Source organism: Ranitomeya variabilis, chromosome 3 (genome assembly GCF_051348905.1).
Source record: "Ranitomeya variabilis isolate aRanVar5 chromosome 3, aRanVar5.hap1, whole genome shotgun sequence".
NCBI classification, from domain to species: Eukaryota; Metazoa; Chordata; class Amphibia; order Anura; family Dendrobatidae; genus Ranitomeya; species Ranitomeya variabilis.
The window spans coordinates 516,876,286-516,899,051 of NC_135234.1; the positions used below are offsets into that span (position 1 = coordinate 516,876,286).

The 22,766-nt window shown below is 46.4% G+C and overlaps 1 protein-coding gene across 2 annotated transcripts in view; it reads right to left on the reverse strand.

Annotated features, from left to right (window-relative positions):
* Positions 1-22,766, reverse strand: part of TFDP1 (transcription factor Dp-1) — a 129,202-nt gene that overhangs the window by 88,746 nt on the left and 17,690 nt on the right. For both annotated transcript variants that reach the window (XM_077296940.1, XM_077296941.1), the window contains exon 4: positions 1,489-1,586. In XM_077296940.1, the coding sequence (XP_077153055.1) occupies positions 1,489-1,586 (98 nt within the window). The remainder of the gene's footprint in view (positions 1-1,488; positions 1,587-22,766) is intronic.

The window sequence follows — 22,766 nt, forward strand, 5'->3', positions numbered from 1 at the left end:
CTGCAAAACCAGCTTTATATAAGCAGCTTCTTTACTGCCAAGAGAGCAGGTTTTGCCTGCAAAAAAACAAATGCAATGTGTGAGCATAGCCTTAGTGTATGCAAGTCTATTTCAAACATGCTGTTGCCTAGTTCTTTTCCTCCCATTCTGTAGATATAATTTTTATTTGTCTTGCCCAGATATAGAATCTTGCATTTCTCCCTGTTAAATACCATTCTATTAGTCACTGCCCATTTCTCTGTCTTCTCTTGTGTTAGTGATCCCTCCTAGCTTTGCATAGTTTACAAATTTGATTAGTTTACCTTCAGTTCCACATCATAACAGGATACACATAATGAACAAGGGGAGGTATATCCTCTATTGTATCTTATGTTCAATTACTGATCTTAAAAGTAAATTAAAGCCTGCAGGTCAAGTTAATGATGTGTGTCATCTGTAAAGTTTTAAGAATAACTCCCATCAAAATGCATAGCCTCTTAATATATTGCAGTAATCATTATATAACACTGTACTTACAATTGCTCATTTTGCCTTTCTACTCAGCCAATTCTTCTAAACTCTATGTGGAAACAGGAGGTCAAATTTTGCCTGAATGAGTCATAAGTCACTGCAAAAGTCTATGGCAGGGTGGATGAGAGTGGCGGAGCTGATGGCTCAAGAAGTTGGAGAGTAGCGATTTCTGGAGTGACACGATCGATCCTGTTTCTACATGGAGCTAAGAACTGTATGCACATTTGAATATGCGGTGCATTAAGAACGTGCAAATATTGAGTGTGTCAAACCACATGGAAGATGCAGTCATGTAACATGGATGTGAAGCATCAGGACAAATTCATTACAGCTATACATTTATTTATATAGCACCATTAATTCCATGGTGCTGTACATGAGAGAGGGTTACATACAAAGTTATACATATCGTTTACAATAAACAAATTTACGATGACAGACCGGTACAGAGGGGAGAGGACCCTGTCCTTGCGGACTTACATTCTCCCTATTTAATCAATCCTATTGCTTAAATTCAAGACTGGCAATATATATAATGAATGTTAGACATCAGAGCAAGAACAGATTTACATACAAGACAGGCTTAAAATTCCCATGACTGATCGACAATGTATAAAGTACTCAAGAACAAGGTTAATATAGAAGATAATATCAGGAGTTATTTAAAGCTAGTTATCCCCTGTCCCCTTTCTCAACTGGATAAATGCACTACTTACCATGACCCAATTAGTCATGGAGAGAGGATTTTTTTTTATTATTATCTGCTTTAAGTCCAGGTGACCTCGCTCAATGTTAGCTGCACTAAACTAGGTTATCGGAGCACACAGATCCATAGAATACAGTAGTTAGTGCAGGTGTTCTGTTAATAGGCAGCTGAGAGATGTCTAACAAGACTTGCATTGAACACATTCACTACACATATATGAGTATGACAAGCAATGATAAAATATTCACACTAAAAAAAAACAAATTGCTTACCACTTGTTGAGAAATATTAACATTTGACTGTCCAAATGTTTTGGGCAATAGCTGTTTTCCCACAGAAGATGGATGAACAGCCAACAACGACACTACACCTACAAATTAACCAAAAATAATGACTGCAGATGACCTAATAACTCATTTCAGTAGGAATTCATTTAGAATTGCATTTCAAAATGATTAGAGTTTAAAGGGATTGTCCAAGACTACAATATCCTTGTGATCGGTCAGCAATATCAGATCGGAAGGGAACCAGCAACCGGCACACCCAGCAGGTCCCACCGGAACAGCGCAGTTCTGTACCCTGTATAGTGGCCGTTCTAAGGTATAGCAGCTCCGCTCATATTCACTTCAATAGGAACAGATTTCCAGTTGGGGAGAACGGCCACCATACATTGCATGAAGCTTCGCTGTTCCAGCTCTGTAAATGGTTTACATCCAGCCACCGCTGGAGCTATAAGCAGCCCATTGGTGTAGATGCCAGACCCCACCTGACATGAACACAGAGCTAGCCTAGGGATCAATCAAAATGTAATTCGTGGACAACACCTTTAAAGCAGTTTTGTATGGTACATACAGGCATCATCAGTGAAGACAGTGACTGGTTGTAGCAATCATATACGCATGATTAGCATGTCAGTAGGTGCAATTACCAGAACAGTGATGCTGGCAGGCGTAGAGAGAACCCAGCCCAGATGAATACAATTTAGCTATTTTATCAAAGTCCCAGCTTTAAGGCCAATTAAAAAAAAGCCTTGGACAACTCTTAAAATTAAATTTGCCTTGACAAATTTCCTTTTTCCTAACTTGAACTGACTCGACTATTGTCTACACATAGTGCAATAATGGTATAAGAATATATATATATATATATATATATATATATATATATATATATATATATATATATATACACACATACGAATATATAATATTCCACACAAAGCAAGCGTCTGTAAACCCATACAATAGATGATCACACCAAGTAATTAAATTAATAATTGCATAGGATTGACATTTACTATAAAACACAGTGGCCTGCACATGTATGTGATGGCAGGCAGCGCCACTGTGTGGACAGATTTATCACTCTTATCCATTACAATAAGATCTATGCTTTAAAGGGATTCTGTCAGGTCAGTTTCGGAGATGCAAGTAATGTGTGCCCGAAATAGGGCTCGCTGAATTGTTCGGTACATGTTATTTTTATTGTTTACTCACTCACTTTTGTCCTCAAAGTTTGTGACGCTAGAACGAACTGCAGCGCTAAGTAGTCCTCCCTATGCTAATGAATCACCAAGATGCATGCCCATACTTGGTCCTCCCAACATGTCACAACGTCCTCGTCAGCGTGTCTAGTTTTCCCAAATCTCAAGCATGCACGGTAACAGAGGGCAGAACATGCGCGGTGTTATGTTTCCACCAGAGTAATCACTATGCCCTGGCACAGGACCTGCATGCTATACTCCCAAATTGTAGGATCACGCGAGGACAGAGCATACCACGCCTACAGTGCACCCGCATACAGTATGGGCACTGTGCTGGAAGAAAAAAAAGCCACAAAGCGCATGCTGTGTGCCCTCTGACAATGCATCCTCAAGATTTTGGAAAACTAGACACTGACAAGAATGGCAGGTTGGGAGCACCAAGTATGGGAGTAGGTGGTGATGCATCTGAATATGGAGGACCAAGAGGCACGCAGCACATAACAGACTACTTTGTGCCATGGTGCGCACTAGCCACAGACGTTATAGCAGACAAAAGTAACAATTACATGGACAAATAAAACAACTCAGTAAGCCCTAATTGAGGCATACAATACATGCATCACTGAGAATGACCTCATAATATGAAGGGAAGTTGTGTGCCAAGAGCCACACCAATACTGTAAATATAAAAGTGTGCACGTGTGTGTAAACTGGTTCACTTCTCTCTTTTCTACTGTACTTTAGAGGGGAAAAATGAAATGAGGATTTTAAAGAGGGCTGTGGAGTCGGTAAGTCAACCTCTGACCCCACAGCACTGCCTCACTACTGAGCATGTACATAAAGTGCAGCACAGACTGATCTCAACTAAAAGCGGAGATCCTTAGATCAGGAACAGAACAGACGTTTATAGGACATTTCATAACTTTCCCAAAGTATTATGAAAACATTTACAGCACATCCTGCATTGTACTGCTGTGCCCAATTTATTACATATATTTTAGGAGTCGGTTTATTTTGAACAGACTCCAACAAAATGGACACCGACTCAGACTCCACACACCTGATTTTAAAGGGAATCAGTCAGCAGGTTTCTGCTACCTCATCTGAGAGCACCCCGATGTAGTCAAAGAATCGGAATCCAACTATATGGAAGTTTACTGGGTGCAACCGTTCTGAGACAGCTAGCCCACCCCACACCAGGCTCCGTATATACAATGGCTATAGACCCTGAGCGGCTTATCACAGAAGGGGCAGAGTCAGACCAGGAGGCACAAGCTGCTACAGTGGGGAAATAAGTATCTGATCCTTTGCTGATTTTGTAAGTTTGCCCACTAACCGACATGAACAGTCTATAATTTTAAGGGTAGGTTAATTTTACCATTGAGAGATAGAATATCAAAAATAAAATCCAGAAAAGCACATTGTTTAACCCCTTCATGACCCAGCCTATTTTGACCTTAATGACCTGGCCGTTTTTTCCGATTCTGACCAGTGTCCCTTTAGGAGATAACTCAGGAACGCTTCAACGGATCCTAGCAGTTCTGAGAGTGTTTTTTCGTGACATATTGGGCTTCATGTTAGTGGTAAATTTAGGTCGATAATTTTTGCGTTTGTGAAAAAAATGGAAATGTGGCAAAAATTGTGAAAATTTCGCAATTTTTAAATTTTGAATTTTTATTCTGTTAAACGAGAGTTATGCGACACAAAATAGTTAATAAATAACATTTCCCACATGTCTACTTTACATCAGCACAATTTTGGAAACAATTTTTTTTGCTAGGAAGTTATAAGGGTTAAAATTTGACCAGCGATTTCTCATTTTTACAACGAAATTTACAAAACCATTTTTTTTAGGGACCACCTCACATTTGAAGTCAGTCAGTTTGAGGGGTCTATATCGCTGAAAATACCCAAAAGTAACACCATTCTAAAAACTGCACCCCTCAAGGTGCTCAAAACCACATTCAAGAAGTTTATTAACCCTTCAGGTGCTTCACAGCAGCAGAAGCAACATGGAAGGAAAAAATGAACATTTAACTTTTTACACAAAAAATGATCTTTTAGCAACAGTTTTTTTATTTTCCCAAGGGTAAAAAAAGAAACTGAACCCAAAAGTTATTGTACAATTTGTCCTGAGTACGCAGATACCCCATATGTGGGGGGGGGGGGGGGGCACTGTTTGGGCGCACGACAGGGCTCGGAAGGGAAGGAGTGCCATTTGACTTCTTCAATGAAAAATTGGCTCCAATCTTTAGCGGACATGTCGCGTTTGGAGAGCCCCTGTGTGCCTAAACATTGGAGCTCCCCCACAAGTGACCCCATTTTGGAAACTAGACCCCCAAAGGAGCTTATCTAGAGGCATAGTGAGCACTTTGAACCCCCAGGTGCTTCACAAATTGATCCGTACAAAATGAAAAAGTACTTTTTTTTTTTTTTCACAAAAAATTTCTTTTATCCTCAATTTTTTCATTTTCACATGGGCAACAGGATAAAATGGATCCTAAAATGTGTTGGGCAATTGCTCCCGAGTACATCGATACCTCATATGTGGTCACAAACCACTATTTGTACACACGGCAAGGAGCGCCATTTGACTTTTTGAATGAAAAAGGAGATTTTTGTGTACTCACCGTAAAATCTCTTTCTCCGAGTCAATCATTGGGGGACACAGGACGAATGGGTGTTATGCTGCTGCCACCAGGAGGACACCAAGTTAAACACACACAAAAGATTAACTCCTCCCCTGCAGTATACACCCACGGCTGGACGATCCGGAGCCAGTTCGGTAACAAAGCAGTAGGAGTAAACCAGTTAATAACAGCAAACATGTTATAGTCAAAACACAGACTGAAAAGAATAAACGAGCCAAACTAGGCTAACAGGGAGGGTGCTGTGTCCCCCAATGATTGACTCGGAGAAAGAGATTTTACGGTGAGTACACAAAAATCTCCTTTTCTCCTACGTATCATTGGGGGACACAGGACGAATGGGACGTCCCAAAGCAGTCCCTGGGTGGGCACAAGAAGTTATAAATGCTGTGCGTGCCTACGAGCTACAGATGAGTCACTGCCGCCTGTAGGATTCGCCTACCGACGGACGCGTCTGCCGAGGCCTGAGAGTGCACATGGTAGTGCCTCGTGAATGTATGCAGGCTGGACCATGTAGCAGCCTTGCAGACCTGTGCTGCCGAAGCCTGGTGCCGGATGGCCCAGGACGCGCCGACTGACCGGGTAGAGTGAGCTTTGTTCCCCGGAGGTGCGGCGTGACCCTTGACACGGTAGGACTCTTGGATGGCGGAACGAATCCACTTGGCGATGGAGGCCTTGGAAGCAGGTAGGCCCCTCCGTGGCCCCTCCGGAAGAACGAACAGGGCGTCTGACCTACGGAGAGACGCAGTTCTGGAGACATAACGTCTGAGACCCCTCACTAAGTCCAGAGTGTGGAGAGCCCTTTCCGTGCGGTGAGAAGGAGCAGGGCACAGTGAGGGAAGGACAATCTCCTCATTAAGATGGAAGGAGGAAACGACCTTTGGAAGAAAAGTCGGACATGTCCGTAGAACTACCTTATCCTGGTGGAACACGAGGAAAGGAGGTTTGCAAGATAGAGCTGCCAGCTCAGAGACACGTCTAATAGATGTGACAGCTACGAGGAAGGCAATCTTCCACGACAAGAACAGCAAGGACACTTCTTTCAAGGGCTCAAAGGGGGGCTCCTGAAGAGCACAGAGGACCAGATTTAGGTCCCATGGTTCCAAAGGCATTTTGTAAGGCGGAACCATATGAGAAACTCCCTGGATGAAGGTCCTGACTTGCAGTCTGTTTGCAATCCGTCTCTGGAAAAGAATCGAGAGAGCAGAGATTTGGCCCTTAAGAGAGCTGAGGGCAAGGCCCAAGTCTACTCCTGATTGAAGGAATTCCAAAATATGAGGAATAGAAAATTGGAGGGGGGAACGTCCCCGATCCCTGCACCAGGCGAAGTATACCTTCCAGGCGCGGTGGTAGATGCGCATGGAAGAAGGCTTGCGTGCGCGGAGCATGGTAGATATAACCGTCTGGGGCAGACCCTTCTGCCTCAGTACCCAGGACTCAACGGCCACGCCGTTAAACACAGGGCCTCTGAGTTCGGGTGGTAAATGGGCCCTTGAGACAGGAGGTCTGCGCGGCTCGGTAACCTCCAAGGTACGTCTGAGACCAGTTGTATCATCTCGGCGTACCATGTCCTGCGCGGCCAGTCCGGAGCGATGAGAAGTACTGGAATCCGTTCTGCCTTGATCTTCCTGATTACCTTCGCCAGAAGAGGAATTGGGGGAAAGATGTATGGGAGTCTGAAACCCTGCCATGAGAGGACAAGAGCGTCGGCTCCGAAGGCTGAGGGATCGTGAGACCTGGCCATGTAGACGGGAACCTGGTAATTGAGGCGAGATGCCATTAGATCCACGTCCGGGGTCCCCCATCGAGAGCATATCTGGTGAAAGATTGCGGGATGGAGAGACCACTCTCCGGGATCGAGGCTGTGGCGACTGAGAAAATCCGCTTCCCAGTTTTCCACGCCTGGGATGTAAACTGCTGAGAGTATGGAGTGATTGGTCTCGGCCCAGCGGAGAATGAGCGCTACCTCGACCATGGCCGGTCTGCTGCGAGTGCCGCCTTGGCGGTTGATGTAGGCTACCGCAGTGGCGTTGTCGGACTGGACCCTGACCGCCCGGCCGGAAAGGAACGGATGAAACTGGCGGAGAGCCAGTCTGATTGCCCGAATCTCTAGGATGTTGATGGGCAGCTGGGATTCCTGCGGGGACCAGCGACCCTGAGTCGAGTGACGTTGGAACACTGCACCCCAACCGAAGAGACTGGCGTCCGTTGTGACAACCAGCCAGTGCACCGGAAGGAAAGACTTCCCCCGAGTCAGGGAGGACCTCTTGGTCCACCACCTGAGGGACTGCCTGATTGGGCGAGGGAGCAGGAGACGGCGGTCGAGCGAGGCGGGATTCCTGTCCCATACTGTTAGAAGGGCATGTTGAAGGGGACGGAGGTGAAAAACAGCAAAGGGCACTGCCTCCATCGCTGCCACCATCCTGCCGAGTACCCTCATGGAGAAACGTAGGGAGTGAGGGCGAGGTTGGGTACGTTTTCGGACTTCTCTCTGTAGAGTGGATACCTTTTCCTGAGGTAGGAGTACCAGACCCTGAGAGGTGTCTAAGATCATTCCCAGGTAGGAAATGGTTTGAGCCGGGACTGGGGAAGATTTCCTGAAGTTGATTTTCCAACCCAGACGCAAAAAAGTATTTATAGTGACGTCCACTGCCTCTGAGCAGGATCGAAAGGAGGGGCCTTTTATGAGAATGTCGTCCAAGTAGGGCAACACCACTATGCCTCGAGCATGGAGAATGGCCACGGCAGCTGCCATGACCTTGGTGAACACCCGAGGAGCGGTGGCCAGCCCGAAGGGTAGGGCGACAAACTGAAAATGGTGCCCCTGGACCGCGAAGCGGAGGAAGCGCTGATGAGACGGTAGGATGGGAATGTGCAGGTACGCGTCTTGAACATCTAGAGATGCAAGGAACTCGCCCTCTTCCAGAGAGGCAATTACCGAGCGGAGGGATTCCATACGGAATTGACGAACGCGGACGTATTTGTTTAGAAGCTTGAGGTCTAATATTGGACGTACTGAGCCGTCCTTCTTTGGTACAATGAAAAGATTGGAATAGAAACCTTGGTACCTCTCGTTCTGAGGTACCGGGATGATGACCCCGTCTTCCCATAGCGACCTTATGGCCTGGAAAAACTGACAGACCCTTGCCCTGGGAGGAGGGGACTGAAAGAAACGAGATGGGGGAAGAGAGACAAACTCTATCTTGTAACCGAAGGACACTAGGTCGCGGACCCATTGGTCGGGAACTACCGAGAGCCACGCATCCCGAAAGAAGAGTAGGCGGCCGCCTACTCTGTCGGTGTCCTTCGGCGTTTGCCAAAAGTCATTGAGGTGGAGACCTGTTAGGTCTGGGCCCTCGGGATCCCTGTTGTCTGGGTCTGCCTCTCCAAGTGGGAGAAGGTTTGAAAGACGGCTGGGAGGCTCTGTCCTTGCGCTGACCTCTCCCGACGCTGGGTGGTGCGGAGGAGGGATTAGACCAATTGGAGCCGAAACGGAAATATCGGCCTCGGCCCTGTTGGTGGCGAAAGGGGCGAAAAGTTCGTTGCTGGGGAAGGAATTTGCTCTTTCCTCCTGTGGAGTCTGCGATGATTTTGTCTAGTTTATCCCCAAATAGGCGTTCGCCTTGGTATGGGAGAGACGTGAGGGATTTTTTGGATCCTGAGTCCGCTTTCCAGTCCCTGAGCCAAAGGGATCTGCGGATCGTGACAGCATTGGCCGCTGCCTGTGAGGCACAGTTGGCCGCATCTAGGGATGCGGAAACTACAAAATCCCCCGCTCTGGCGATCTGAGTTGCCAGGTGAGAAATTTCTGGGGGTAAGTCGGCACGTAGTGCTGTAGAGGACAAAGACTCGGCCCAATGGGACATGGCTTTTGCAACCCAAGTGGCGGCAAAAGAGGGAAAGAGAGAAGCTGAGGAGGCTTCAAAAGCCGATCGAGCCATCTGTTCTATTTGTCTATCGGTGGGATGCTTGATGGACGCACCCTCAGAGGAGGATAGAACCGCCTTGGTGGCTAGCCGCGACACTGGCGGGTCCACGGAAGGTGACTGAGACCACTCCTTAGTCAGGTCCTGTGCAAACGGATACTTCAATTGCATAGCCTTCTGACCTGAGAAACGTTTATCCGGACGGACTCTATGGAGATCCACAATGTCCTTGAATTGAGGGTGCGTAGGAAAAAATTTATGAGGCTTTGTGGTTCGCCCGAATGACACGGGATGAACCGCCTTGGACGGGGTTTCCTCCTCTAACTGTAGCGTCTGACTTACAGAGTCTATAAGAGAATCTAGGGTCTCCTGATCGTGACGATACTCTGGAGAACAGGACGCGTCGGATGCGTCGTCCAGGAGGGATTCCCTGCTATGAGTCGGGGATGAATGACGAGAGACATCGCTCTCTGAGTCTGAGGGCTGATCACGGACCGGAGATATTACTCTGGACCTCTTCTTGGATGAGTGAGGGCTTCTAGAAACGGTACGACCTCTAGACCGTGAAGGGTTCTTAGACCGCGTTATAACCTCCGTGGAAGTTCCCTGAGTAAGGGGCGGCTCACGGAGGGACTGTATCGTCCTTTCCAAAGATGCCACAGATCGAGCGAGGGAGGACGCCCATGCGGGGGTACTAGGCTCGCTACATTCCGGATCAGAGGCCGGAGTATCCTGTGCCGCAGGCATTACGCAGGCGGAGCACAGCGGGGTAGTGTGACCTCGGGGCAGAGATACCTTGCAGGAGGTGCACACAGCAAAAATAACCGAGTGGGTCTTTCCAGTCCGTTTATGCCTAGACTGTGACATGTTTGAGATTAAATGAGCGTACTAGCAGGGGGGGGGGAGACAGTCCTACTGAGTGCGTCTCACCAAAAATCCTGCGGTGGCCTGGCAGGGAGATCCTGAAGTCCTGTGCACTGCGGTGCTGCAGAGCCGCCAGCGCACTTCCTGATCCAAGATGGCCGCCGAGATGTGAGAAGGGCGCTTCTCGGGAACGAGAAGCGCCCAGGGAGGGGGCGTGTCGTGGGCGGGCGGCGGCGTGCTTGTAGACGGGCGCTGTAGTCCGGCCCGGGCCTGGGAGCCGCCGCCCTCAGAGGTATAACGCTGCCCCGCGGCTGCAGAGCCGCCCGCTGCCCCGCAGCTGCAGAGCCGCACGCCGCCCCGCGGCTGCAGAGCCGCACACTGCCCCGCGGCTGCAGAGCCGCACGCTGCCCCGCGGCTGCAGAGCCGCATTAGAAGAGAATAAGGGGGGCCCCCTGCTGCCAGCTCGTCGGTCCCCGCACTTACCTTGTGCGATGGGACCGATGCTCCATCCACCTTCACCTTGATAGGGAGAGGGTGGAGAGCTACTGCCGCCATGTGTCAACCGCTATATTCAGTGGTGATGCAGTGGGCGGCTGCACGGACGCCGTCAAACTGTCCGGCTGTGCCCTGGCTCCAGGAGACTTAGGTGGATGATTAGTCCCCGTGGTCGCCTGAGAGGGAGGGAGGGAGATCGGGACGCTAGGGAACCGTCGCCACACTGAAAGGTGAGCCAGGGCTGGCATCCATCGTCGCGGGAAAGGATACAGGAGGAACGCTCCATGTACTTGCCCGTTGTTGGTGCGGGAGAGATCAGAGCTGAAAATTTGCCTGTCGCTCCCTTCTCTCCGTTAAATCAAAAAAGAAAATTGGTGGGGTCCTGAGGACCCAAGTGCCTCCTGAGACACTAAGTAAGAACTGGCTCCGGATCGTCCAGCCGTGGGTGTATACTGCAGGGGAGGAGTTAATCTTTTGTGTGTGTTTAACTTAGTGTCCTCCTGGTGGCAGCAGCATAACACCCATTCGTCCTGTGTCCCCCAATGATACGTAGGAGAAAATTAGCTCCAATCGTTAGCGGACACCATGTCGCGTTTGGAGAGCCCCTGTGTGCCTAAACATTGGAGCTCCCCCACATGTGACCCCAATTTGGAAACTAGACCTCCCATGGAACTAATCTAGATGTGCGGTGACACTTTAAACCCCCAAGTGCTTCACAGAAGTTTATAACGCAGAGCCGTGAAAATAAAAAATTGCAGGCTAAAAAATAATTTTTGAGGAAAAAAATGATTTTTTATTTTCACGGCTCTGCGTTGTAAACTTCTGTGAAGCACTTGGGGGTTCAAAGTGCTCACCACACATCTAGATAAGTTCCTTGGCGGGTCTAGTTTCCAAAATGGGGTCACTTGTGGGGGGTTTCTACTGTTTAGGCACATCAGGGGCTCTGCAAACGTAACATGATGCCCGTAGACCATTCCATCAAAGTCTGCATTTCAAAAGTCACTACTTCCCTTCCGAGCCCCGACATGTGCCCAAACAGTGGTTTAACCCCACATATGGGGTATCAGCGTACTCAGGACAAACTGGACAACAACTTTTGGGGTCCAATTTCTCCTGTTACTGTTGTGAAAATAAAAAATTGCGGGCTAAAAAATAATTTTTGAGGAAAGAAAAATGATTTTTTATTTTCACAACAGTAACAGGAGAAATTGGACCCCAAAAGTTGTTGTCCAGTTTGTCCTGAGTATGCTGATACCCCATATGTGGGGGTAAACCACTGTTTGGGCACACGTCGGGGCTCGGAAGGGATGGAGCACCATTTGACTTTTTGAACGCAAGATTGGCTGGAATCAATGGTGGCGCCATGTTGCGTTTGGAGACCCCTGATGTGCCTAAAAAGTGGAAACCCCTCAATTCTAACTCCAACACTAACCCCCAACACACCCCTAACCCCAACTCTAGCCATAACCCTAATCACAACCCTAACCCCAACACACCCCTAACCCCAACCCTAACCCCAACACACCCCTAACCCTAACCACAAGCCTAATCTTAACCCTATTTCAAACCCTAGCCCTAATTCCAACCCTAATTCTAATTCCAACCCTAAGGCTATGTACCCACGTTGCGGATTCGTGTGAGATTTTTCCGCACCATTTTTGAAAAATCCGCAGGTAAAAGGCACTGCGTTTTACCTGCGGATTTACCGCGGATTTACAGTGTTTTTTGTGCGGATTTCATCTGCGGATTCCTATTGAGGAACAGGTGTAAAACGCTGCGGAATCCGCACAAAGAAATGACATGCTGTGGAAAATACAATACAGCGTTTCCGCGCTGTATTTTCCTCACCATGGGCAACTAGGATTTAGTTTTCCATAGGTTTACATGGTACTGTAAACCTGATTGAAAACTGCTAAGAATCCGCAGCGGCCAATCCGCTGCGGATCCGCAGCCAAATCCGCACCGTGTGCACATAGACAAATTCTAACCCTAACCCTTTTTTTTTTACATATGTAATTTTTTTTTTATTTTATTTTACTTTTTTACTTTGTTCCAGGGCGGGACATCAATGTATGGTGTCAGGTCGCTGATGTGACACTTTGCAGTGCACTGTGTCAGATCAGTGATCTGACAGGCACTGCAGGGAGGCTTCCCGGCGCCTGGTCTGAGCAGGCACTTGAAAGCCACCTCCCTGAAGGACCCGGAAGGCCCCCCGCGGCCATTTTGGATGCAGGGCCTGCAGGGAGGAGGAGGTAAAAGACCCTCGGAGCAACGTGATCACATTGTGTTGCTCCGAGGGTCTCGGGGAAGCACGCAGGGAGCCCCCTCCTTGAGCAATGCTTTCCTGTGTCACCGGAAAGCTGCGATCATGTTTGATCGCAGTGTTCCGGGGGTTAATGTGCCGGGAGTGGTCCGTGACGGATGTAATAATCAGCTGACAGCCGGCGGCGACCGGCTGCGCTCCCCCCGTGAGCACGGCTGATCGCGCTGGACGTACTATCCCGTCACTGGGACTTAAGTCCCAGGTCACCTCGACGGGATAGTACGTCCAATGGGATTAAGGGGTTAAAATCCTGCAGTGCCTGCAACATCCCCCTGCTCAAGAAGGTACATGTGCAGGCCCATCTGAAGTTTGCTAATGAATACATGGATGATTCTGTGAGTGATTGGGAGAGGGTGCTGTGGTCAGATGAGACAAAAATTGAGCTCTTTGGCATTAACTCAACTCGCCGTGTTTGGAGTAAGAGAAATGCCGAGTATGACCAAAAGAACACTGTCCCCACTGTCTAGCATGGAGGTGAAAACATTATGTTTTCGGGGGTGTTTCTCGGCTAAGGGCACAGGACTACTTCACCGCATCAATGGGAGAATGGATGGAGCCATGTACCGTAAGATCCCGAGTGACAACCTCCTTCCCTCCGGCAGGACATTAAAAATGGGTCGTGGCTGGGTCTTCCAGCAAGACAATGACCCAAAACAAACAGCCAAGGCAACAAAGGAGTGGCTCAAAAAGAAACACATTAAGGTCATGGAGTGGCCTAGCCAGTCTACAGACCTTATTTTCATAGAAAATATATGGAGTGAGTTGAAGCTCCAAGTTGCCAAGCAACAGCCTCAAAATCTTAATGATCTAGAGATGATCTGAAAAGAGGAGTGGACCAAAACTCCTCCTGATATGTGCACAAACCTCATCATTAACTACAAAAACGTCTGACTGTTTGTGCTTGCCAACAAGGGTTTTGCCACCAAGTATTAAGTCTTGTTTGCCAGAGGGATCAAATACTTATTTCTCACTGCAAAATACAAATATATTTATACACATTTATACAATGTGATTTTCTGGATTTTATTTTTGATATTCTCTCTCTCAATGTTAAAATTAACCTACCGTTAAAATTATAGACTGTACATGTCTATAATTATAATAATATAATGTTCATGTTTGTGGCCAAACTTACAAAATCAGCAAGGGATTAAATACTTATTTACCCCACTGTATGTCCCAGCAATGATAAGCTCCTGGTGCCAAAACAATCACTGCAAGAAAACAAAAACAAGGAGCTTGATGATAAAGGCAGCTAAGTTTTCACCCTTACAGCATGCTGTGTGCAGATTACACAGCAAAAATCTTCTGACAGGTTCCCTTTAATAATCAACTTAAAAAAAATAAGTTGGTCTGTGGTTAATGAGATGTGTGTATTTTATCCCATTAACCCCTTTCTGACGTAATAATCTGTCCATGTGCCCTGGGTTTATCTGACCAGGGACAGATTACATCATCGCGATTGCCCCACTAAGTGCCAGGTGCAGTCACGCACTGCTCCAGTCACTTTAACTCTCTAAATGTTGCGCTTGAAGGTGATTGCAGCATTCCGGGAGCTGGAAGAGGGCTGACAGCCCCTCTGCCTGTGGATCGGAGACCTTGCGACGTGAAGCGGGGTCCCAATCATTGCTATGGTGACCCAAAGTCGTCATGATGACATCCGGGTCACAAGAGCTAGGAAAGTTGCTGATCACGCGCAGTGCATGATCAGCAACTTTCTCCGTCAGTGCAGAGCTGACAGTTTGTACAGCATGGGGATGCTGCTGCATCACCATACTAGACAAGTGATCAGCCTGCAAAAAATTATAGTCCCATAGTGGCACAAAGTAAAAAAAAAAAAAAAAGTTTTAAAAATTGTAAAAAGAAAAAAAAAAAAAAGATAGTATCTATAAATATTTGTATGAAAAAAAATAAATAAAAGCCCAACCTATAACCTTGTTCCAATAGTTTACCCCTTTAGTGAGCACGATTAAAAAAAATTAAAAAAAACAAACAAAAAAAAAAAAAAAGAGGCAAAAAACAATGCTTTATTATACTGCCAAACAAAATTTGGAATAAAACGCGTTCAAAAAGATGGATATAAATATACATGGTACCGCTGAAAATGGCATCTTGTCCCGCAAAAAACAAGCCACAATACAGCTCCATCGGCGGAAAAGTAACAAAGATATAGCTCTCAGAATTAAGCGATGCAAAAAAATTTTTTTTTCTATAAATTAGTTTTTACTGTGTAAAACCGCCAAAACCTTAAAAAAAAAAAAAAAAGATATAAAATGGGTATCGCTGTAATCTTACTGACCAGAAGAATAAAGCAGCCTTATCAATTTTACCACACACGAAAAAGCAAAAAAAGCAAAATGGCTCCTCATCTGCCCAAAGAAATTCAGCAAATTCTCCACTCCCAAATCCAAATGCCCCATTCCCTTTTGAGGCCCACAGGGTACCTAAACCTCATATTGCGTCCACATTTGGCATTTCTAAAGCGATGAGAGCCCACCTAACTTGCGGGGTGCATGCCTCCAGAAGCATGGGCTGGGTATAACATACTGGTGACTGCAAAGTACTGGTCACTACAGCGTACTGGTCACTACAACGGCAGTTTGCAATTTTCGATCGGCAACATTAATTTCTGCTTGTTTCTGGAAAATACCCATGAGTCAAAATAGTCACTACACCCATGGATAAATTCCCCAAGGTGTATAGTTTCCAAAATTGGGGTCACTTGAGGAGGGGGGGGGGGGGGTCTGCTCTTCTAGCAATTAGGGGCTCTGTTTATGGAGACCGCAAACTGTTCTAAGAAAATCTGCTCTCCAGGAGGCCAACAGTGCTCCGTTCCACCCGAGTCTCTCTGTATGGCTAAGTAATACTGTACAGCCACATATGGAGTATTGCCACGTTCAGTAGAAATTGTGGGACAAATTTTGGTGTCATTTTTACACACGTGAATATGTAAAATCTTTGGCTAAAACAAAAATTTTGGTGGTAAAAATGAAGGAAGGTAAGAGGTGCCATATTGGAGTTCAGACTTTTGCTGGAATGGTGTGAGGGTGCCATGGCACACTGGCAGAGCCCCTCAGGTGCCAGAACAGAACCCCCCCCCCCCCCATAAGTGGCCCCATTTTACAGACTACACTCCCCAATGAATTCATCTAGGGGGACAGTGATCATATTGACACCACGGGTGTGTCACAATTTTATACAATTGGTCAGTGAAGAAAAAATAATTACGTTTTTACCACAAAAAATTGGTTTTAGCCCCAGATTTTACATTTTCACACAAGTGGATAAAAATGACACCATAATTTGTCCCGCAATTTCTACTGGCAATACCCAATGGCTGTACAGTACCGCTTAACCATACGGAGAGACTCAAGAGGGACGGAGCACTATTTGCCTCCTGGAGCAGAGATTTTCCTATTATAGTTTGTGGACTCCATATACAGAGCCCCAAATTGCTAGACAAGAAGAATCCCCCTTTAAGTGACCCCATTTTGGAAATTATATCCCTTTGAGAATTTATTTATAGATGTAGTGACAATTTTGACTCCTTGGCTGTTTTTCAGAAACAAGCAGCAGTGGATGTTGCCGAGTGAAAATTGCAAACTGCCCGTTGCAGTCACCAGTACGTTATTACCCAGCCTGTGCTTCGGGAGACATGGACCCGTAAGTTAGGCGGGCTCTCATTACTTCAGAAATGCCAAACACGTGGGTACAATATGTGGTTTAGACAAACTACACGCACTGGGGCTCAGAAGGGAAGGGGGTGCATTTGGATTTGGGAGCGCAGAATTTGCTGAATTTTGAGAGGAGCCATTTAGCTATTCCAACACCTTTGTACTACCAGTAATGTGGAAGCCCCTATATTTCCATTAACAGATGACACACCTGAGTGGGGCTTGCATTTTTGTGGAATGAGTTGAAGCTTTTATTGGGAACACAGTTGTCCGGGCGCTCTATGCTGAGCACTTACATTGGGGTTTTCATCTAAATCTCCGAGTGACGTGATTCAAATGAAACCCCCGAGGGATCCATTCACTATAATGAAGCAGCCGAGTTACTCTGGACTCCATCTGGTCTCTCTTCAGAGGTGTCTTTTTCAGAAGAGCACAAAAATGTGGCCAACGGCACTTTTATGCAATCCTAAAAAGATGGACACCGCTGGATCACAGGTCAGACGGTGTCAATAGTGCTTCTATCTGGCTCATTATAGGGAATCTTCTGTCAAAGGTTTCATCTTAATCACCAATTTCAGAGATTTACATGAAAACCCCGATGTAAGTGCTCAGCGCAGAGTGCAGGATAAATGTGCACCAAGCCTTACTGTGATCTTAGGGAGGCAGAATGAACAAAACGGCAGGTGAAAATTTGGTTTTATTTATTTTTTTACGCCGCTTGTCATGCAGTATAAGCAATTAGACAACTACCGTATATACTCGTATATAAGCCGAGTTTTTCAGCACATTTTTTGAGCTGAAAACGCCCCCCTCGGCTTATACACGAGTCACGGTACAGAAAGCAGGCAGGGGAGGGGGGCGGAGCAGCAGGTGCCAGGAGCCTGCGCACACATCATACTTACCTACCTGTGCGCCCTCGGTGCCGACACTGCATCTCGTTCCGGCCACCGGCGCCTGCAGCACTTCCTGTGCTCAGCAGTCACGTGCTACCGCTTATTAAGGTGATTAACATGGACACATCTCCACTCGCATAGGGGTGGAGCACATTTTCATCACCTTAATGAGCGGCACCACATGACCGCTGAGCACAGGAGAGCTGCCAGTGCCGCGCCGGGACAACGGAGATGCAGGGACGTGCAGCAACGGACCGAGGAGGGCGAGTATGATGAGAGAGCCACGCATACGAGGGGACAGGGAGAGACACATGATGGGGGAGCCACGCATATTATGGGGAGGACAGGGGAGCCACGCATACGAGAAGACCAGGAGAGACGCATATGATGGGGGAGCCATGCATATGACGGGGCCACACATACGAGGGGATTGGGGGAGCCATGCATACAATGACGGGACCGGGGGAGCCACACAGAGCAGGACAGGGATGAGAGGACAATGCATACCAGGCTTATACTCGAGTCAATAAGCTTACCCAGTTTTCCGTGGCAAAATTAGGTGCCTCGGCTCATACTCTAGTATATACGGTATTCTTCAGTTGGTGCGATTATTGCGATACCAGATTTATAATCGGGTTTTTATGTTTGGCAGCTGTCACACATTAAAGACGCTTTTTATTGCAAAAAGTTGTTTTTGCATCACCATATTTTGAGAGCTATAATGTTTCCATATTTCGGCCCACAGAGTCATGTGAAGGCATGTATTTTGCGGAAAGAGTTGATGTTTTTATTGGTACCATTTTCAGGCATGACATTTTTTGATCGCTTTGTATTCCGATTTTTGGGAGGGAGAATAAACAAAAAAACAGCAATTCAGGATTTTTTTTTTGTTGTTCCGCATGTTAAAATTGATATGGCAGTTTTATTCTTCGGGTCAGTACGATTACAGTGATACCACATTTATATAGTTTATGTTTTGGTGCTTTTACACAACAAAAACTATTTTAGAGAATAAAATTATTTTGCATGACTTTATTCTGAGAGATATGACTATTTTTCCGCTGGTGGAGCTGTATTGCGGCTTGTTTTTTGCGGGACAAGATGACGTTTTCAGCGGTACCATGTTTATTTACATTAGTCTTTTTGATAGCCTTTTATTCCACTTTTTGTTGGGCGATATGATGATATAGCATTGTATTTTGCTTTTTTTATGGTGTGCACTAAAGGGGTTAACTAGTGGGACAGTTTTATGTCCAGTCGTTCCAAACGAGGAGATACCAAATATGTACTTGCGTATAATCGCTTGTACTATATACTGCAAATAACTGTGGCAGTATATAGCAAAAATCATGAACTCCTATTAACTCCTGCCACAGGCTGGTTTCTATATGAGTACTGTTAAGACAAGCACAGAGGTCTTCAGTTTAGCTGAGCAAACCCTGTCGAGGTTCAGCAAACATACCCAACACTATTGCATTCAATGGTAGCCACAACCAAAAAGCATAGGCAACACCTTAAGGGGAGGGGGCAAAAAGCTTCCCAAACAACACAAATAAGGGGCAGATACCAGGAAAAGTGGCATAAATTGACCCAGAGAAAAAATTGTATAATTGCATGGATGCATGAGACGGAGCTTGGACCAGCATTGATCAGCATCAGGTGGATGAGTGACAGGTGTATGCCTGGTGCTCTGAGAGACCTGCCAAATTCAGGCAACATACATGAAGGAGACCCAACTTGGAGTTCAAACATTTCCCAAACTTAGGGGCAAACAACAGGAAAAGTCCTATCAATTGACCCATAGTAGAAATGTGATAATGGCACAGCAGTAATCAACCATGGGCCATGCATGAGGTAACAGGGTCTGGGCCAGCATTTACAGATTTGAATTAAAAAAAACGTGAGTGAGGGATCGTTGTAGGCCTCCTGTGCTGGGAGCCCCGATGCCTCATGCAACAGCTAAGGCTACTTTCACACTAGCGTCATACGGCGCACGACGAATTGCGTCGTTGCGACGTACCGACGCTAGCAGTGAATGCGCCGCACAACAGGGGCAGCGGATGCTGTTTTTCAACGCATCCGCTGCCCCATTGTGAGGTGCGGGGAGGCGGGGGCGGAGTTCCGGCCGCGCATGCGCGGTCAGAAAACACGGTATCGACGCACCAAAAAAGTTACATGCAACGTTTTTTGGTGGCGACGGACCGACGCATCCGTCGCACGACGGTTGCGATGTGTGGCAGTGCGTCGCTAATGCAAGTCTATGGAGAAACAAAGCATCCTGCAAGCACTTTTGCAGGATGCGTTTTTTCTACAAAACGACGCATAGCGACGTGTAGTGCACGACGCTAGTGTGAAAGTAGCCTCAAACTGCTTTTATGCTCAGCCACTCAGGTGGCACAAATATCAGCTTCATAGGCTACTATTGTTAGAAATATTTAAGGATAGTAACACTGGTAGTTGACCGAAGTTAAGTGCAGGCCTGCCGGTCTGGGAGCCCTACTGTTACAGGTAACCACTAAAATGGAGACCAAACTTGGAGTCCCCACATTTCAAAAACATGTTTTTTAACATCAGCACCAGCAGGCACAGAAGCCGCGACAAAGGTGTCACAGAGTACAATAACGCAAGATCAATGCAGCACACTAAAAACGGCATCATCGCCTAGTCTGCGACTGGGGTGCAATAGTAATTGGAGATCCATGACTTGTTCATCTTGATGAAAGTTAGGAGGTCTCAGTTTCAGGAGATAGCCAGATGTGCTTATCTGTCAGGACACCATCAGCAGCGCTGATGACACCTTCTGACAGAATGCTGGCTGCCAAGCATGACAAAACCTCCAAGGAGTGACAGGCGAACTCAGGCCACTTAAGACCAAAATGCAAAATGGCCCAAACACCCCCTGATGGCACGGATATTGAGCTTGAGATACTCCTGCACCATTGTCTCCAGTCGCTTACAACATGCCAGACTCGTACTCGGTTATGCTGGTGCGCGGGCTGGTCTAAAGAAAAAAAAAAAAAAAGTGTGAAACGACTCACAGAAATTGCAGGACTGGAAGTCTAACTGCCATGCACACTGTGTGCCTCACTGCTGTCTTGGGGAAAACCACTTTTAACCCCTTTCTGCCATATGACGTCCTATCCAGTCGAGGTGACCTGGGACTTAATTCCCAGGGACGGGATAGTATGTTATGGGTGATCAGCCGCGCTCAAGGGAGGAGAGGAGCCCATCACCGCCGGGTGTCAGCTGATTATTACAGCTGACACCCGGCACTGTAGTGCAGTCACGGACCGCTTCCGGCACATTAACCCCCGGAACACTGCGATCAAACATGATCGCAGAGTTCCGGCAGCACAGGGAAGCATCGCTTGGGGGGGGGTTGGGTCCCTGCGTGTTTCCCTGAGACCCGTCTCCTCCCTGCAGGCCCCAGATCCAAAATGGCCACGGGGCTCCTTCAGGGTCCTGCAGGGAGGTGGCTTGCAAGTGCCTTCTGATAGCAGTTGCCGGCAAACCTGCAGCACCGCCTGTCAGATCGCTGACCTGACAGTGCTGTGCAAAGTGTCAGAACAGCGATCTGACACTATAACATGATGTCCCACCCTGGGACAAAGTAAAAAAAGTAAAAAAAAAACCAAACATATGCACACACACATATACATATATACACATATATACACATATATATATATTTTTTTTTTTCCCCCCCAATAAATACATTTCTTTATCTAAACAAAAACAATTAAAGTACACATATTTAGTATCGCCGCGTCCGTAACGAGCCGACCTATAAAACTGTCCCACTAGTTAAAGCCTTCAGTGAACACCGTAAAAAAAAAAAAAAACACACGAGGCAAAAAACAACGCTTTATCATCATACCGGTGAACAAAAAGTGGAACACCACGCGATCAAAAGGACGGATATAAATAACTATGGTACCACTAAAAACGTCATCTTGCCCCACAAAAAAAGAGCTGCCATACAGCGTCATGAGCGAAAAAATAAAAAAAAGTTATAGTCCTCAGAATAAAGCGATGCAAAAATAATTATTTTTTATATAAAATTGTTTAATAGTATATATAGTAATAGTATAAAAGTGCCAAAACATAAAAAAAATGATATAAATGAAGTATCGCTGTAATCGTACTGACCCGAAGAATAGAACTGCTTTATCAATTTTACCAAATATGGAACGGTATAAACGCCCCCCCAAAAGAAATTCATGAATAGCTGGTTTTTGGTCATTCTGACTCACAAAAATAGGAATAAAAAGCGATCAAAAAATTTCACGTGCCCTAAAATAGTACTAATAAATACGTCAACTCGTCAAACAAAAAACAAGACCTCACATGACTCTGTGGACCAAAATATGGAAAAATTATAGCTCTCAAAATATGGAGACGCAAAAACTATTTTTGCAATAAAAAGCATCTTTTAGTGTGTGACAGCTGCCAATCATAAAAATCCGCTAAAAAAACAGCTATAAATAGTAAATCAAACACCCCTTCATGACCCCCTTAGTTAGGGAAAATAAAATAAAAAAATGGATTTATTTCCATTTTCCCATTGGGGCTAGGGTTGGGGCTAAAGTTAGGGTTTGAATTACATTTACGGTTGTGGTTGGGGTTAGGGGTGTGGTTAGGGTTATGGGTAGAGTTGGGATTAGGGTTAGGGGTGTGTTTGGGTTAGGGTTTCAGTTAGAATTGGGGGCTTCCACTGGTTAGGCACATCAAGGGCTCTCCAAACGCGACATGGCGTCCGATCTCAATTCCAGCCAATTATGCGTTGAAAAAGTAAAACAGTGCTCCTTCTCTTCCGAGCTCTCCCGTGCGCCCAAACAGGGGTTTGCCCTAACATATGGGGTATCAGCGGGGTTGAAAGCTTTCACATTTTATTTTTACGTCTCTGCATTATAAACTTCTGTGAAGCACTTGGTGGGTCAAAGTGCTCACCAGACTTGTAGATAAGTTCCTTAGGGGGTCTACTTTCCAAAATGGTGTCACTAGTGGGGGGGTTTCAATGTTTATGCACATCAGGGGCTCTCCAAACGCAACATGGCATCCTATCTCAATTCAAATCGATTTTGCATTGAAAAGTCAAACGGCGCTCCTTCCCTTCCGAGCTCTGCCATGCGCCCAAGCAGTGGTTTACCCCCACATATGGGGTATCGGCGTACTCAGGACAAATTGTACAACAACTTTTGGGGTCCATTTTCTCCTGTTACCCTTCGTAAAATAAAACAAATT